At 47.3% G+C, this 17,288-nt stretch overlaps 1 protein-coding gene across 2 annotated transcripts in view; it reads left to right on the plus strand.

Annotated features, from left to right (window-relative positions):
- The first annotated feature begins 434 nt into the window (after positions 1–434).
- The window catches only part of LOC110516851 (E3 ubiquitin-protein ligase SMURF1), a 50,655-nt gene continuing 33,801 nt past the window's right edge, over positions 435–17,288 (plus strand). For both annotated transcript variants that reach the window (XM_036972260.1, XM_036972261.1), the window contains exons 1-5: positions 435–730; positions 3,583–3,621; positions 4,022–4,130; positions 8,460–8,593; positions 10,453–10,518. In XM_036972260.1, coding sequence (XP_036828155.1) covers positions 676–730; positions 3,583–3,621; positions 4,022–4,130; positions 8,460–8,593; positions 10,453–10,518 — 403 coding nt within the window. In that variant the 5' untranslated portion in view covers positions 435–675. The remainder of the gene's footprint in view (positions 731–3,582; positions 3,622–4,021; positions 4,131–8,459; positions 8,594–10,452; positions 10,519–17,288) is intronic.

Below are 17,288 nucleotides of genomic sequence, written 5' to 3' on the forward strand. Positions count from 1 at the left end.
AATCAACTCCGTGGAAGGTTAGTTCCCATGGAAAATACAGTTTGACACTGTTCATTGTTTTCCATAGAATGCATAGCCACTCATTCATTATACCTTACATAATTATAAATACAATTTATGGGTTTTATACTATTTTTTTATACTAAAATATATGTTTACAGACCATAAATGTTTTGTTTGTTGGCTGTGGTGGATTGACTGCATTGTTTGAATGTTGGCATTTAATTAAAATAATGGAAATCATTCCTCTAAAACTGGCTGGCCAGCTAGCTAACACACATACAGTGCAGATAAATGATTTACATTCATTATTTTTCACAATATCTTATCTTACAGCTCTGGGAAACCATGGTTGGTCGACTCCCTGACCAACATGGCCGCCCTTTAGACAATCATAAGACGGTTCATGTCCCTTCTAGTTTTCTAATTCTATGGTCTTCTAGTATTCTAATTCTATGGTCCAGAGCCACCGAAAATGTCCGTCTGTGTTGCGGCTCGATCGGGACGGGGGATTTCGCCAGGAAATAATACACATTTAACCCCTGAAGAAGACAGACACAAGCCACATATTCTGACAACCTAGAGTACTATCCCCCAGGAAGGAGTGTCGAGTTGGTGTGTTGGAGCGACACCAACAAAAAAACGGGAGTTTACAGTAACAGTTCTTCCGCTGTGATGTCGGGTCCTGGGTCTCGGAGGACCGGGTCCAGCATCAAAATCCGCCTGACAGGTAAACTAACTAAAACACCGTGAAAGCGCTTACGGTTTCATTTGTATTATTCGGGATTTAAAAGCCTGTAACAGGGGGGTGGACAGAGCTCCATTTCCGAGCCTGTCATGGCGCCAGCGACACTGGACAGGGTTCACATCCGGGGGTTTCTCTATTTACTGACATCTAACGTTACGTACAATAGGTAACGTTAACTAGGCCTTAACTCTTATTAGTTAGTTCAAATAACTCAACAAACGGATGAGGATAGCTACTTCATTAACGTTATTAACTAGCTATTTAGATTGAAAGGCGTCTAATATTCGCCTGATTTAACAGGCAGGTTTGTCTCTGCCAAATGCCATTGTAACAGCCTCGTCCAAGGTGTTTGGCTAGTTAACTAACGGGAACAGTTAGTTAGTAGGTTAGTCATGAGCTGAATACTACTCTGTTTAGTTGACCAGTGTCCTAACTAGACCTAACCAGTGTCCTAACGAGACCTAACCAGTGTCCTCCTGCCACGGTGGCCTAACTAGACCTAACCAGTGTCCTAACTAGACCTAACCAGTGTCCTAACGAGACCTAACCAGTGTCCTCCTGCCACGGTGGCCTAACTAGACCTAACCAGTGTCCTATCTAGACCTAACCAGTGTCCTAACTAAACCTAACCAGTGTCCTTCTGCCACAGTGGTTTAACTAGACCTAACCAGTGTCCTATCTAGACCTAACCAGTGTCCTAACTAAACCTAACCAGTGTCCTTCTGCCACAGTGGTTTAACTAGACCTAACCAGTGTCTTAACTAGACCTAACCAGTGTCCTCCTGCCACGGTGGCCTAACTAGTCCTAACCAGCGTCCTAACTAGACCTAACCAGTGCCCTTCCTAGACTATTCAGGAGCTATTCTAGCGAACTACTTCCCCTATAACTGACCTGCTCTCTACATTACCAAGATATCTAACCTGGCTAACCAGTTAGCTAGCTAACTGATCTCAAAGCAGCTAGTTGGTAGGGTTTCTAGAGCAAATTAAGCCGCTCAGTAACGTTGACTAGCACCTAGATATTTTTTATTTTATTTTTTATAGTTGGCTCGTTAGTAGTTAGCCGATAACGTTAGTTAGCCAGACAATTCATCTGCTGAGTGTGTTTAGTAAGCATGTCACACCCAGAGTGTTGGCACACGTCTATTAGATAGCAAACCACACACAGTGTTGCTGTGTGAACCAGTGGACGAAGCTCAGTCCAGACTGCAGAAAGACATCATCTCCATGTGAATAGAGACCCAGCCAGTCTGCACGGCTTCCATTAACTACTACAGTAACAGACATTGTTCCAGCTGTGTATCCAAATGAGACCTGTATCTGTCACAAACAACAGGTGGGTTAGGGTCAGAGAGAGACAACAGGTGGGTTAGGGTCAGAGAGAGACAACAGGTGGGTTAGGGTCAGAGAGAGACAACAGGTGGGTTAGGGTCAGAGAGAGACAACAGGTGGGTTAGGGTCAGAGAGAGACAACAGGTGGGTTAGGGTCAGAGAGAGACAACAGGTGGGTTAGGGTCAGAGAGAGACAACAGGTGGGTTAGGGTCAGAGAGAGACAACAGGTGTAGGCTAACAGTGAAACGCTTACTTCAGGGCCCTTACCAACAATGCAGAGAGAGAGAAATGGAAAAAATAATAACATAAGGAATAAAATACACAACGTGTAAAAGGATAACATGGTGAGAGAGCAAGAGACCATTTAATACTCTCAATGAGACCAGGTCACCACAGACACACACTGAAATACACTACACACACATACACAGGATAGATGCTGAGAGAAGCTGTGGGGGGGAGGAGAAGGAGGAGAGAGAAGCTGTGGGGAGGAGGATGAGAGAGAAGCTGTAGGGAGGAGGATGAGAGAGAGAAGCTGTGGGGAGGAGGAGAGAGAAGCTGTGGGGAGGAGGATGAGAGAGAGAAGCTGTGGGGAGGAGGATGAGAGAGAGAAGCTGTGGGGAGGAGAGAGAGAGAAGCTGTGGGGAGGAGGAGAGAGAAGCTGTGGGGAGGAGGATGAGAGAGAGAAGCTGTGGGGAGGAGAGAGAGAGAAGCTGTGGGGAGGAGGAGAGAGAAGCTGTGGGGAGGAGGATGAGAGAGAGAGAAGCTGTGGGGAGGAGGAGAGAGAAGCTGTGGGGAGGAGGATGAGAGAGAAGCTGTGGGGAGGAGGATGAGAGAGAAGCTGTGGGGAGGAGGATGAGAGAGAGAAGCTGTGGGGAGGAGAGAGAGAGAAGCTGTGGGGAGGAGGAGAGAGAAGCTGTGGGGAGGAGGATGAGAGAGAGAAGCTGTGGGGAGGAGGAGGAGGAGAGAGAAGCTGTGGGGAGGAGGATGAGAGAGAAGCTGTGGGGAGGATGATGAGAGAAGCTGTGGGGAGGAGGAGGAGGAGGAGAGAGAAGCTGTGGGGAGGAGGATGAGAGAGAAGCTGTGGGGAGGAGGAGAGAGAGAAGCTGTGGGGAGGAGGAGAGAGAGAAGCTGTGGGGAGGAGGATGAGAGAGACGCTGTAGGGAGGAGGATGAGAGAGAAGCTGTGGGGAGGAGGAGGAGAGAGAAGCTGTGGGAGGAGGATGAGAGAAGCTGTGGGGAGGAGGATGAGAGAGAAGCTGTGGGGAGGAGGAGAGAGAGAGAAGCTGTGGGGAGGAGGAGAAGAGAGAAGCTGTGGGAAGAGGAGGAGAGAGAGAAGCTGTGGGAGAGAAAGGGAGGGAGATGAAGAGAGAAGCTGTGGGGAGGTGAAGAGACATCTGTTGATTGGCTTACAGCAGCCAGTCACTGATCTGATTGGCTGTCAAGCTGTCTGTAGCGACATCTGTTTGGTTGACTGACAGTTGTCTGTTCTGTGTTTTTAGTCTTATGTGCCAAGAACCTTGCAAAGAAAGACTTCTTCCGTAAGTATCTCTGATCCCTCTTCTCTGCCTGTCTCCTTCTGTAAGTATCTCTGATCCCTCTTCTCTGCCTGTCTCCTTCTGTAAGTATCTCTGATCCCTCCTCTCTGTCTGTCTCCTTCTGTAAGTATCTCTGATCCCTCCTCTCTGTCTGTCTCCTTCTGTAAGTATCTCTGATCCCTCCTCTCTGTCTGTCTCCTTCTGTAAGTATCTCTGATCCCTCCTCTCTGTCTGTCTCCTTCTGTAAGTATCTCTGATCCCTCCTCTCTGTCTGTCTCCTTCTGTAAGTATCTCTGATCCCTCCTCTCTCTGTGTCTCCATCTCTCTTTCTGTCTTCCTCTCTCTTTCACATTCTACTTTATAATGTGTGTGTGTGTGTGTGTGTGTGTGTGTGTGTGTGTAGGGTTGCCAGACCCATTTGCAAAGGTAGTGGTGGATGGATCAGGACAGTGTCATTCTACAGACACAGTGAAGAGCACTCTGGACCCCAAATGGAACCAACACTATGACCTGTGAGTAAACCCGCTGAAACCCACACACCCACTGAACAGCAAAATAAAGTTCTGATCCGGTTCGAACCGGTTGATATCGTTCCGTTCCTTTTTAAGCACTGAGACGGGTCAGAGAATTCAGGGCCGTCACAGTGGGCGTTGAGTTATTGAGCAAGAGGGGCTGATTTCATGGGGCTACAGTCTGTTTCCCTTCCATTGATGACTTTTATTTTACTGCTCTCTCTTCTTGTCCGTTGTCTGTGTCCGTTGTCTATACCGTGCTGTGTTGTCATTAGTTGCTGCCATGTTGTTGTGTTGCTACCGTGCTGTGTTGTCATGTTGTGTTGCTACCGTGCTGTGTTGTCATGTTGTGTTGCTACCGTGCTGTGTTGTCATTAGTTGCTGCCATGTTGTTGTGTTGCTACCGTGCTGTGTTGTCATGTTGTGTTGCTACCGTGCTGTGTTGTCATTAGTTGCTGCCATGTTGTTGTGTTGCTACCGTGCTGTGTTGTCATTAGTTGCTGCCATGTTGTTGTGTTGCTACCGTGCTGTGTTGTCATTAGTTGCTGCCATGCTATGTTGTTGTGTTGCTACCGTGCTGTGTTGTCATTAGTTGCTGCCATGTTGTTGTGTTGCTACCGTGCTGTGTTGTCATTAGTTGCTGCCATGCTATGTTGTTGTGTTGCTACCGTGCTGTGTTGTCATTAGTTGCTGCCATGCTATGTTGTTGTGTTGCTACCGTGCTGTGTTGTCATTAGTTGCTGCCATGCTATGTTGTTGTGTTGCTACCGTGCTGTGTTGTCAATAGTTGCTGCCATGTTGTTGTCATGTTGTGTTGCTACCGTGCTGTGTTGTCATTAGTTGCTGCCATGTTGTTGTCATGTTGTGTTGCTACCATGCTGTTGTCATGTGTTGTTGTCATCTTGTGTTGCTACCATGATGTGTTGTCATGTGTTGCTACCATGCTGTGTTGTCATCTTGTGTTGCTAGCATGCTGTGTTTGTCATCTTGTGTTGCTAGCATGCTGTGTTGTCATCTTGTGTTGCTGGCATGCTGTGTTGTCATCTTGTGTTGCTAGCATGCTGTGTTGTCATCTTGTGTTGCTAGCATGCTGTGATGCTACCATGTTGTGTTGCCTCCATGTTGTTGTCATGGTGTGTTGCTAGCATGCTGTGTTGCTACCATGCCGTGTTGCTACCATGTTGTTGTTTTGTTGCTAGCATGCTGTGTTGCTACCATCTTGTTGTTGTGTTGCTAGCATGCTGTGATGCTACCATGTTGTTGTTGTGTTGCTAGCATTTGTTGTTCACCAAGGCAGTAAATGGGTCTGTTCACTGAGGCAGGAGGACGTCGGTGCCCAACACACACGGTCTGTTCACTGAGGCAGTAGATGGTCTGTTCATTGAGGCAGGAGGATGTCGGTGCCCTACACACATGGTCTGTTCACCGAGGCAGTAGACTGTCTGTTCACCGAGGCAGTAGATGGTCTGTTCCCTGAGGCAAGAGGACGTCGGTGCCCTACACACATGGTCTGTTCACCGAGGCAGTAGACGGTCTGTTCACCGAGGCAGTAGACGGTCTGTTCACCGAGGCAGTAGACGGTCTGTTCACCGAGGCAGTAGACGGTCTGTTCACCGAGGCAGTAGACGGTCTGTTCACCGAGGCAGTAGACGGTCGGTTCACCGAGGCAGTAGACGGTCGGTTCACCGAGGCAGTAGACGGCCTTCTGGAAAGTCTTCTAGCCTGTAGGGACATTGTGGGGAGCTAACGTGACGAGCGGGGAGCTAGCGTGATGCAGTGATGTCCCTACCTATACATGCATATCTACCTACCTATACATGCATATCTACCTCAGTCACCTCAGCCACTGCACATCGACTCAGTACTGGTACCCTGTGTATATAACCTAGTTAATGTTACTCAGTACTGGTACCCTGTGTATATAACCTAGTTATCATTACTCAGTACTGGTACCCTGTGTATATAGTCTAGTTATCGTTACTCAGTACTGGTACCCTGTGTATATAACCTAGTTATCATTACTCAGTACTGGTACCCTGTGTATATAACCTAGTTATCGTTACTCAGTACTGGTACCCTGTGTATATAACCTAGCTATCATTACTCAGTACTGGTACTCTGTGTATATAGCCTAGTTATCGTTACTCAGTACTGGTACTCTGTGTATATAACCTAGTTAATGTTACTCAGTACTGGTACCCTGTGTATATAGTCTAGTTATCGTTACTCAGTACTGGTACCCTGTGTATATAACCTAGTTATCGTTACTCAGTACTGGTACCCTGTGTGTGTATATAGCCTAGTTATCATTACTCAGTACTGGTACCCTGTATTGGAGAAGAAAGTAAAAGTGCAACATGTGCCATGTAAGAAAGCTAACGTTTAAATTCCTTGCTCCGAACATGAGAACATATGAAAGCTGGTGGTTCCTTTTAACATGAGTCTTCAATATTCCCAGGGAAGAAGTTTTAGGTTGAAGTTATTCTAGGAATTATAGGACTATTTCTCTCTCTACCATTTGTATTTCATATACCTTTTGACTATTGGATGTTCTAATTGGTACTATAGTATTGCCAGCCTCATCTCGGGAGTTGGTACTATAGTATTGCCAGCCTCATCTCGGGAGTTGGTACTATAGTATTGCCAGCCTCATCTCGGGAGTTGGTACTATAGTATTGCCAGCCTCATCTCGGGAGTTGGTACTATAGTATTGCCAGCCTCATCTCGGGAGTTGGCACTATAGTATTGCCAGCCTCATCTCGGGAGTTGGTACTATAGTATTGCCAGTCTAATCTCGGGAGTTGGTACTATAGTATTGCCAGCCTAATCTCGGGAGTTGGTACTATAGTATTGCCAGCCTAATCTCGGGAGTTGGTACTATAGTATTGCCAGCCTCATCTCGGGAGTTGGTACTATAGTATTGCAGCCTAATCTCGGGAGTTGGTACGCTTGAAGTTGTAAACAGAGCTATGCTTCAAGCATTGCTAAGAGCTGCTCGCAAACACAGTAAAGTTTGAATGAATGCTTACGAGCCTGCTGCTGCCTACCACCGCTCAGTCAGACTGCTCTATAAAATATCAAATCATATATTTAATTATAATATAATAACACACATAAATACGAGCCTCGGGTCATTAATATGGTCAAATCCAGAAACCATCATTTTGAAAACAAAATGTTTATTCTTTCAGTGAAAGACCGTTCTGTATTTTATCTAACGGGTGGCATCCCTCAGCCTGAATATTGCTGTTACATTGTATCAACCACAGCAGCAACTTACCTTGGCTCCTTGCAGCCACAAGGTCATTTTGACGCTGCACCTGTGTACCAGGTGGTCATCCTGCCACTCAGTCTCCTCGTGGAGAAATGTAATCAGCCACAAGGTGGTCATCCTGCCACTCAGTCTCCTCGTGGAGAAATGTAATCAGCCACAAGGTGGTCATCCTGCCACTCAGTCTCCTCGTGGAGAAATGTAATCAGCCACAAGGTGGTCATCCTGCCACTCAGTCTCCTCGTGGAGAAATGTAATCAGCCACAAGGTGGTCATTCTGCCACTCAGTCTCCTCGTGGAGAAATGTAATCAGCCACAAGGTGGTCATCCTGCCACTCAGTCTCCTCGTGGAGAAATGTAATCAGCCACAAGGTGGTCATCCTGCCACTCAGTCTCCTCGTGGAGAAATGTAATCAGCCACAAGGTGGTCATCCTGCCACTCAGTCCCCTCGTGGAGAAATGTAATCAGCCACAAGGTGGTCGTCCTGCCACTCAGTCTCCTCGTGGAGAAATGTAATCAGCCACAAGGTGGTCGTCCTGCCACTCAGTCTCCTCGTGGAGAAATGTAATCAGCCACAAGGTGGTCGTCCTGCCACTCAGTCTCCTCGTGGAGAAATGTAATCAGCCACAAGGTGGTCGTCCTGCCACTCAGTCTCCTCGTGGAGAAATGTAATCAGCCACAAGGTGGTCATCCTGCCACTCAGTCTCCTCGTGGAGAAATGTAATCAGCCACAAGGTGGTCATCCTGCCACTCAGTCTCCTCGTGGAGAAATGTAATCAGCCACAAGGTGGTCGTCCTGCCACTCAGTCTCCTCGTGGAGAAATGTAATCAGCCACAAGGTGGTCATCCTGCCACTCAGTCTCCTCGTGGAGAAATGTAATCAGCCACAAGGTGGTCGTCCTGCCACTCAGTCTCCTCGTGGAGAAATGTAATCGGACGATTTAAAGATTGTTATGAAAACTTGAAATCGGCCCTAATTAATCTGTCGACCTCTAATCCTGACCTGTGTGTTTGTGTGTGTGTGTGTGTGTGTGCGTGTGTGTGCGTGTGCGTGTAGGTACATAGGGAAGACAGACTCCATCACCATCAGTGTGTGGAACCATAAGAAGATCCACAAGCGGCAGGGCGCCGGGTTCCTGGGCTGTATACGACTGCTGGCTAACTCCATCAGCAGACTGAAAGACACTGGCTGTAAGACACACACACACACATACACACACAGGCTGTATACGACTGCTGGCTAACTCCATCAGCAGACTGAAAGACACAGGCTGTAAGACACACACACACACACACACACATATGTATTGTAATGTTTTTCCAATTGTATAACTATGATTCAAAAGGCATTCGCACGTCTGAAACAGAGCAGTACCTCCTCCATACAGCTAGACTGACCATACCAGCTGAAACAGAGCAGTACCTTCTCCTCCATACAGCTAGACTGACCATACCAGCTGAAACAGAGCAGTACCTTCTCCTCCATACAGCTAGACTGACCATACCAGCTGAAACAGAGCAGTACCTCCTCCATACAGCTAGACTGACCATACCAGCTGAAACAGAGCAGTACCTCCTCCATACAGCTAGACTGACCATACCAGCTGAAACAGAGCAGTACCTTCTCCATACAGCTAGACTGACCATACCAGCTGAAACAGAGCAGTACCTCCTCCTCCATACAGCTAGACTGACCATACCAGCTGAAACAGAGCAGTACCTCCTCCATACAGCTAGACTGACCATACCAGCTGAAACAGAGCAGTACCTCCTCCACGTCTGCGCTATCTTTGTTCAGGTGCATGGTTTCACTTCTAAAATTATATAACTGCCTTAATTTTGCTGGACCCCATGAAGAGTAGCTGCTGCCTTGGCAGGAACTAATGGGGATCCATAATAAACCCCAGGAAGAGTAGCTGTAGCCTTGCAGCTAATGGGGATCCATAATAAACCCCAGGAAGAGTAGCTGCTGCCTTGGCAGGAACTAATGGGGATCCATAATAAACTCCAGGAAGAGTAGCTGCTGCCTTGGCAGGAACTAATGGGGATCCATAATAAACCCCAGGAAGAGTAGCTGCTGCCTTGGCAGGAACTAATGGGGATCCATAATAAACTCCAGGAAGAGTAGCTGCTGCCTTGGCAGGAACTAATGGGGATCCATAATAAACTCCAGGAAGAGTAGCTGCTGCCTTGGCAGGAACTAATGGGGATCCATAATAAACCCCAGGAAGAGTAGCTGCTGCCTTGGCAGGAACTAATGGGGATCCATAATAAACTCCAGGAAGAGTAGCTGCTGCCTTGGCAGGAACTAATGGGGATCCATAATAAACAGGACGGACCTGAGCTCAGTTTTGAGTCTCATAGAAAATGGTCTGAATACTTATGTAAATAAGGTATTTCTGTTCAGAATTTTTTATATATTTGCTAAAATGTTTTTTAAAAACTTTTCGTTTTGCCAATATGGGGTATTGTGATGTCATTATGGGGTATTGTGATGTCATTATGGGGTATTGTGATGTCATTATGGGGTATTGTGATGTCATTATGGGGTATTGTGATGTCATTATGGGGTATGGTGATGTCATTATGGGGTATTGTGATGTCATTATGGGGTATTGTGTGTAGCTTGATGAGGGAAATGCTTTATTTGATCAATTTTAGAATAAGGCTATAATGTAACCACATTTGGGAAAGTGAAGGGGACTGACAAATATCAGTTTTATTAGGTACCAAAAGTGTCCAAAACATGTTCAGACCTTTACTGCCGACGGCAGTTACAACGGGGGGGCTTTAGTTATGTTAGCAGATTGACATGTTCTGGCATGGATCTGTAGCACACGGGTACACTACAAACTCCACTCTCTCTCTCTCTCTCTCTCTCTCTCTGTGTCTCTCTGTCTCTCTGTCTCTCTGTCTCTCTGTCTCTCTGTCTCTCTGTCTCTCTCTGTCTCTCTGTCTCTCTGTCTCTGTCTCTCTCTCTCTCTCTCTCGCTCTCTCTCGCTCTCTCTCGCTCTCTCTCGCTCTCTCTCGCTCTCTCTCTCTCTCTCCAGACCAGCGGTTGGATCTGTGTAAGCTGAATCCATCAGACAGTGATGCAGTACGGGGACAGATCGTAGGTAAGACTGACTGAACACAGGGTTTCCGTTAGGAAAATGTGGTGCTGGACAACATGACAGATTTTAATTTGCCCATATTAATTTATTAGGGGTCCAAACACATTTATTTTTATTCTTTATTTAAACGAGGCAAGTCGGTTAAGGACAAATTCTTAATTACAATGACGGCTAAACCTGGACGACGCTGGGTCAATTGTGCGCCGCCGGATGTGATACAGCCTGGATTCGAACCAGGGACTGTAGTGACGCTTCTTGCACTGAGATACAGTGTCTTAGACCGCTGCGCCACTCGGGAACCCATTTTGGCACTTACATTACATATAAAACACAAGATAAAACAGTACATTATATAACATTATTACACCACTACATATCTACAATACAACATGTATAATACCACCATACAACAATATTACAGTGTACATGTGTAGAGTGCGTGTCTTATCATGTGTGTGCGTGTGTCTGTACCTTTTGTGTGTCTCTTCACAGTTAGTGTTGTTCTATAAGGTGTACTTTAACCTGTTTTTAAATCTGATTATAATGCTGCATCAGTTACTTGATGTGGACTAAAAGCTTGTTGACCAATCAGGACCTGAATATGACTGCCCTTCACATAATCATTTAACACGGTCATACATTGTTTTATGTGGTTATTACACATTGATTACACGATCACTCCTATTTCATATGTCACAGCGATTCATCGATACGTATGCTATGATGCTGGTAAAATTATCTCGCGCACCTACAGTGCTGGTCATAGAAAAAAGCTAGCTAGCTCATGGATGCAAACAATGTTATTCCCCAAAAACATAGCAAAACAACAATCTGTTTCAGTAGCTATAGTTAGCTAGCTAACATCTGTTTCAGTAGCTGTAGTTAGCTAGCTAACATCTGTTTCAGTAGCTGTAGTTAGCTAGCTAACATCTGTTTCAGTAGCTGTAGTTAGCTAGCTAACATCTGTTTCAGTAGCTGTAGTTAGCTAGCCAACATCTGTTTCAGTAGCTGTAGTTAGCTAGCTAACATCTGTTTCAGTAGCTATAGTTAGCTAGCTAACATCTGTTTCAGTAGCTGTAGTTAGCTAGCTAACATCTGTTTCAGTAGCTGTAGTTAGCTAGCTAACATCTGTTTCAGTAGCTGTAGTTAGCTAGCTAACATCTGTTTCAGTAGCTGTAGTTAGCTAGCTAACATCTGTTTCAGTAGCTGTAGTTAGCTAGCCAACATCTGTTTCAGTAGCTGTAGTTAGCTAGCTAACATCTGTTTCAGTAGCTGTAGTTAGCTAGCTAACATCTGTTTCAGTAGCTGTAGTTAGCTAGCTAACATCTGTTTCAGTAGCTGTAGTTAGCCAGCTAACATCTGTTTCAGTAGCTGTAGTTAGCCAGCTAACATCTGTTTCAGTAGCTGTAGTTAGCCAGCTAACATCTGTTTCAGTAGCTGTAGTTAGCTAGCTAACATCTGTTTCAGTAGCTGTAGTTAGCTAGCTAACTATAAGGCTAGGTGTCATCATCTAAAATAACCCTAATTTATAAGACAGTTCTTATTTCAAATCAAATCAAATTTATTTATATAGCCCTTCGTACATCAGCTGATATCTCAAAGTGCTGTACAGAAACCCAGCCTAAAACCCCAAACAGCAAGCAATGCAGGTGTAGAAGCACGGTGGCTAGGAAAAACTCCCTAGAAAGGCCAAAACCTAGGAAGAAACCTAGAGAGGAACCAGGCTATGTGGGGTGGCCAGTCCTCTTCTGGCTGTGCCGGGTGGAGATTATAACAGAACATGGCCAAGATGTTCAAATGTTCATAAATGACCAGCATGGTCGAATAATAATAAGGCAGAACAGTTGAAACTGGAGCAGCAGCACAACCAGGTGGACTGGGGACAGCAAGGAGTCATCATGTCAGGTATTCCTGGGGCATGGTCCTAGGGCTCAGGTCCTCCGAGAGAGAGAAAGAAAGAGAGAATTAGAGAGAGCATATGTGGGATGGCCAGTCCTCTTCTGGCTGTGCCGGGTGGAGATTATAACAGAACATGGCCAAGATGTTCAAATGTTCATAAATGACCAGCATGGTCGAATAATAATAAGGCAGAACAGTTTAAACTGGAGCAGCAGCACGGCCAGGTGGACTGGGGACAACAAGGAGTCATCATGTCAGGTAGTCCTGGGGCATCAGGTCCTCCAAGAAAGAGATTAATTGATTAATGGTGGTCGGACCCATCTATGTTAAGCTAACCACAATAAGGATTAGCCATAATAGTGGACTTCAAAATAAAAGTATGTAATTGACAGTGATGCAAATGAATACAAATAGTATAATTATGCCATAATTGAATAGATCATGCTAAACGAGGTTGGAATGTTGTTATATGAAATCAACAAAGGACAATGATTTGTTAATTTGACAAAAATCTGTTGAAATCACACTGGATGTATTATACTTTAGAGTTGCATTGGGGGCATCCTTATTTCACTGTACAGCCTTACCTATGGATTGTGGGTCAATGACATGGGGTATCAGTCTACTCCGTGACACCCTGAGAACATTAGCATCATAGCTCTTATTGCGGGACTCTGAAACAACTGTGAATTGAGCCACATTTATTGTCAACCTGTTTGTATTGAACACTATTCCTGAGGAAAAACAATACTGCATGGATGTTTTGGAGTCTGAAAACTCTGAGGAGGATGTTGGAAAAAAATATCTTGGGGATTGAGTAGACTGTTACATCATATCATTGATTCTCAATCCTTAGGTAAAGCGGTAGAGTGCAATATGAATGTCAAAACACACAATAGACTGACTGGGGAGGTGATTTTACACAGTCACAGTCCCGCGATAAGAGCTACAACGTTAATATTTGCGTAAACTTTTCACGGTTGTGTTCTGCCGGCGTCACCGAGGGGACTGATACCCCATTTCATTTGTCACGCCCTGACCATAGTTTACTTTGTATTTTCTATGTTTTGATTGGTCAGGGTGTGATCTGAGTGGGCATTCTATGTTACATGTCTAGTTTGTCTAGTTCTATGTTCGGCCTGATATGGTTCTCAATCAGAGGCAGGTGTTCGTCATTGTCTCTGATTGGGAACCATATTTAGGTAGCCTGGGTTTCACTGTGTGGTTGTGGGTGATTGTTCCTGTCCTTAGTGTTCCTGTCTATGTGTTTTCACCAGATAGGCTGTTTAGGTTTTCGTTACGTTTATTGTTTTTGTAGTGTTTGTGTTTAGTGTGTTTTTTTCATTAAACATGAATCGCAATCGACACGCTGCATTTTGGTCCGACTCTCCTTCTCACGAAGAAAACCGTTACAGAATCACCCACCACAAAAGGACCAAGCAGCGTGTCAACAGGCAGGAGCAGCGCGAGGAGAAGCGCAATAAGGATTTCTGGACATGGGAGGAAATCCTCGACGGGAGAGGACCCTGGGCTAAACCAGGGGAGTGTAGCCGCACTAAGGTGCAGCGGGAGAAGAAACAACAGGAACAGCCCAAGGAGAAGTACAGTATGGAGTATACTACTTGGGAGGAGATCGACAGGTGGGCGGCCGACCCAGGGAGAGTGCCGGAGCCCGCCTGGGATTCGCTGGAGCAGTGCGAGGAAGGTTACCGTAGAATGGAGGCGGTGAAAGCAGAGAGGCGCTGGTATGAGAAGGCAGCACGGCGACGCGGATGGAAGCCTGAGAGGCAGCCCCAAAAATTTCTTGGGGGGGGGCTAACAGGGAGTATGGCTATGCCAGGTAGGAGACCTGGGCAGACTCCCTGTGCTTACCGGGGGGCTAGAGAGACCGGACAGGCACCGTGTTATGCAGTGGTGCGCACGGTGTCTCCAGTGCGGGTGCATAGCCCGGTGCGGTATATTCCAGCTCCGCGTGTCTGCCGGGCTAGATTGAGCGTCGAGCCTAATGCCATGAAGCCGGCTCTACGCAGCTGGTCCCCAGTGCGTCTCCTTGGGCCGGTTTACATGGCACCAGCCTTGCGCTCGGTGTCTCCGGTTCGCCTGCATAGTCCAGTGCGGGCTATTCCACCTCGCCGCACTGGCAGGGCGACCGTGAGCATTCAACCAGGTAAGGTTGGGCAGGCTCGGTGCTCAAGAGCTCCAGTGCGCCTGCACGGTCCGGTTTTTCCAGTACCACCTCCACACCCCAGCCCTCCGGTAGCAGCTCCCCGCACCAGGCTTCCTGTGCGTGTCCTCGGCCCAGTACCACCAGTGCCAGCACCACGCATCAGGCCTACAGTGCGCCTCGCCTGTCCAGCGCTGTCGGAGCCCTCCTCCTCTCCAGCGCTGTCGGAGTCTCCCGCCTGTTTAGCGCTGTTAGAGCCTTCCTTCTCTACAGCGCTGCCGGAGTCTCCCGCCTGTTCAGAACTGCCAGTTAGCATAGAGCTGCCAGTTAGCATAGAGCTGCCAGTTAGCATAGAGCTGCCAGTTAGCATAGAGCTGCCAGTTAGCATAGAGCTGCCAGTCTGCAAGGAGCTGCCAGTCTGCAAGGAGCTGCCAGTCTGCATAGAGCTGCCAGTCTGTAAGGAGCTGCCAGTCTGCAAGGAGCCGCCAGAGCTGCCTGTCTGCAGGATGCCGCCAAAGCTGCCAGTCTGCAAGGAGCCGCCAGAGCTGCCAGTCTGCAAGGAGCCGCCAGAGCTGCCAGTTAGCATGGAGCAGCCAGGGCCGCCAGTCAGCATGGAGCAGCCAGGGCCGCCAGTCAGCATGGAGCAGCCAGGGCCGCCAGTCAGCATGGAGCAGCCAGTCAGCATGGAGCAGCCAGTCAGCATGGAGCAGCCAGAGCAGCCAGTCAGCATGGAGCAGCCAGAGCTGCCAGTCAGCATGGAGCAGCCAGTCAGCATGGAGCAGCCAGAGCTGCCAGTCATCATGGAGCAGCCAGTCAGCATGGAGCAGCCAGAGCAGCCAGTCTGTGTCGACCAGTCTCTTCCAGATCTGCCAGTCGTCCAGACTCTTCCAGATCTGCCAGTCGTCCAGACTCTTCCAGATCTGCCAGTCGTCCAGACTCTTCCAGATCTGCCAGTCGACCAGACTCTTCCAGATCTGCCAGTCGACCAGACTCTTCCAGATCTGCCCGTCGTCCAGACTCTTCCAGATCTGCCAGTCGTCCAGACTCTTCCAGATCTGCCAGTCGTCCAGACTCTTCCAGATCTGCCAGTCGTCCAGACTCTTCCAGATCTGCCAGTCGTCCAGACTCTTCCAGATCTGCCAGTCGTCCAGACTCTTCCAGATCTGCCAGTCGACCAGACTCTTCCAGATCTGCCAGTCGACCAGACTCTTCCAGATCTGCCAGTCGACCAGACTCTTCCAGATCTGCCAGTCGTCCAGACTCTTCCAGATCTGCCAGTCGTCCAGACTCTCTCAGATCTGCCAGTCGTCCAGACTCTCTCAGATCTGCCAGTCGTCCAGATTCTCCCAGATCTGCCAGTCGACCAGATTCTCCCAGATCCGCCAGTCGACCAGATTCTTCCAGATCTGCTAGTCGACCAGGATCTGCTGAAACCGCCAGCCAGCCAGGTTCTGGTAGTTTCTACTACCTGCCTGGGCTTCCTCTCAGTGCTGAGCTTCTTCTCAGTGCTGAGCTTCCTCTCAGTGCTGAGCTACCCATCTGTCCCGAGTTACCTCTGTCCCGAGCTGTCCCTCTGTCCCATGTTATCATTGTGGTGGGTAACCTATTTAGGGACGTTTAGGAGGGGGATTAAAACTGTCATGGAGTGGGGTCCACGTCCAGCGCCAGAGCCGCCACCGCGGACAGATGCCCACCCAGACCCTCCCCTATAGGTTCAGGTTTTGCGGCCGGAGTCCGCACCTTGGGGGGGGGGGGGGGTACTGTCACGCCCTGACCATAGTTTACTTTGTATTTTCTATGTTTTGATTGGTCAGGGTGTGATCTGAGTGGGCATTCTATGTTACATGTCTAGTTTGTCTAGTTCTATGTTCGGCCTGATATGGTTCTCAATCAGAGGCAGGTGTTCGTCATTGTCTCTGATTGGGAACCATATTTAGGTAGCCTGGGTTTCACTGTGTGGTTGTGGGTGATTGTTCCTGTCCTTAGTGTTCCTGTCTATGTGTTTTCACCAGATAGGCTGTTTAGGTTTTCGTTACGTTTATTGTTTTTGTAGTGTTTGTGTTTAGTGTGTTTTTTTCATTAAACATGAATCGCAATCGACACGCTGCATTTTGGTCCGACTCTCCTTCTCACGAAGAAAACCGTTACACATTGCTTCACATTCCAACCTTGTTTAACATTATCTAGTCTAAATATGGCAGGATTCCACCAATTGTAACCTTCTGCATCACTTTCAAATAAGTACTTTTATTTTGAAGGCAATTCGCAAATTCCACTATTGTGCCTAATCCTTATTGTGGCTAGCTTCACAACACATAACCCGGTCCGGTCGAGCCTCACTAGCCAGATGAAGCTAGCTGGCTGCTTATAACGTTAGCTTTGGGCAACAGGGTTAAGTAGCTGGCTAGCTATTTATTTTCATGAACTGAAGTTCAATTTCAATAGCCGAACAACAAGTGGCAACCTAGCTAATACTTACTCAAGGATTCCTAAATCATTGCTAAGAATAATGAAAATGACTGCAGTTTCTACTGGTCATTGTTTTCAGGCTGGTTGTATTGGTGCTAGATAGGTACCAAGCTAACGCTAGCTACCCCAGAAGTTGCGTTCTAACAAATAATGCTTTATTACCCAACGCGGTATTGTAAACACATCGTTCGTGGCCAGTGTTTGCTTGTTTGCAGACTTTTCCTGTACAGCTTTGACAGTG

The sequence above is a fragment of the Oncorhynchus mykiss genome, unplaced genomic scaffold, assembly GCF_013265735.2.
Source record: "Oncorhynchus mykiss isolate Arlee unplaced genomic scaffold, USDA_OmykA_1.1 un_scaffold_130, whole genome shotgun sequence".
Taxonomy (NCBI): Eukaryota; Metazoa; Chordata; class Actinopteri; order Salmoniformes; family Salmonidae; genus Oncorhynchus; species Oncorhynchus mykiss.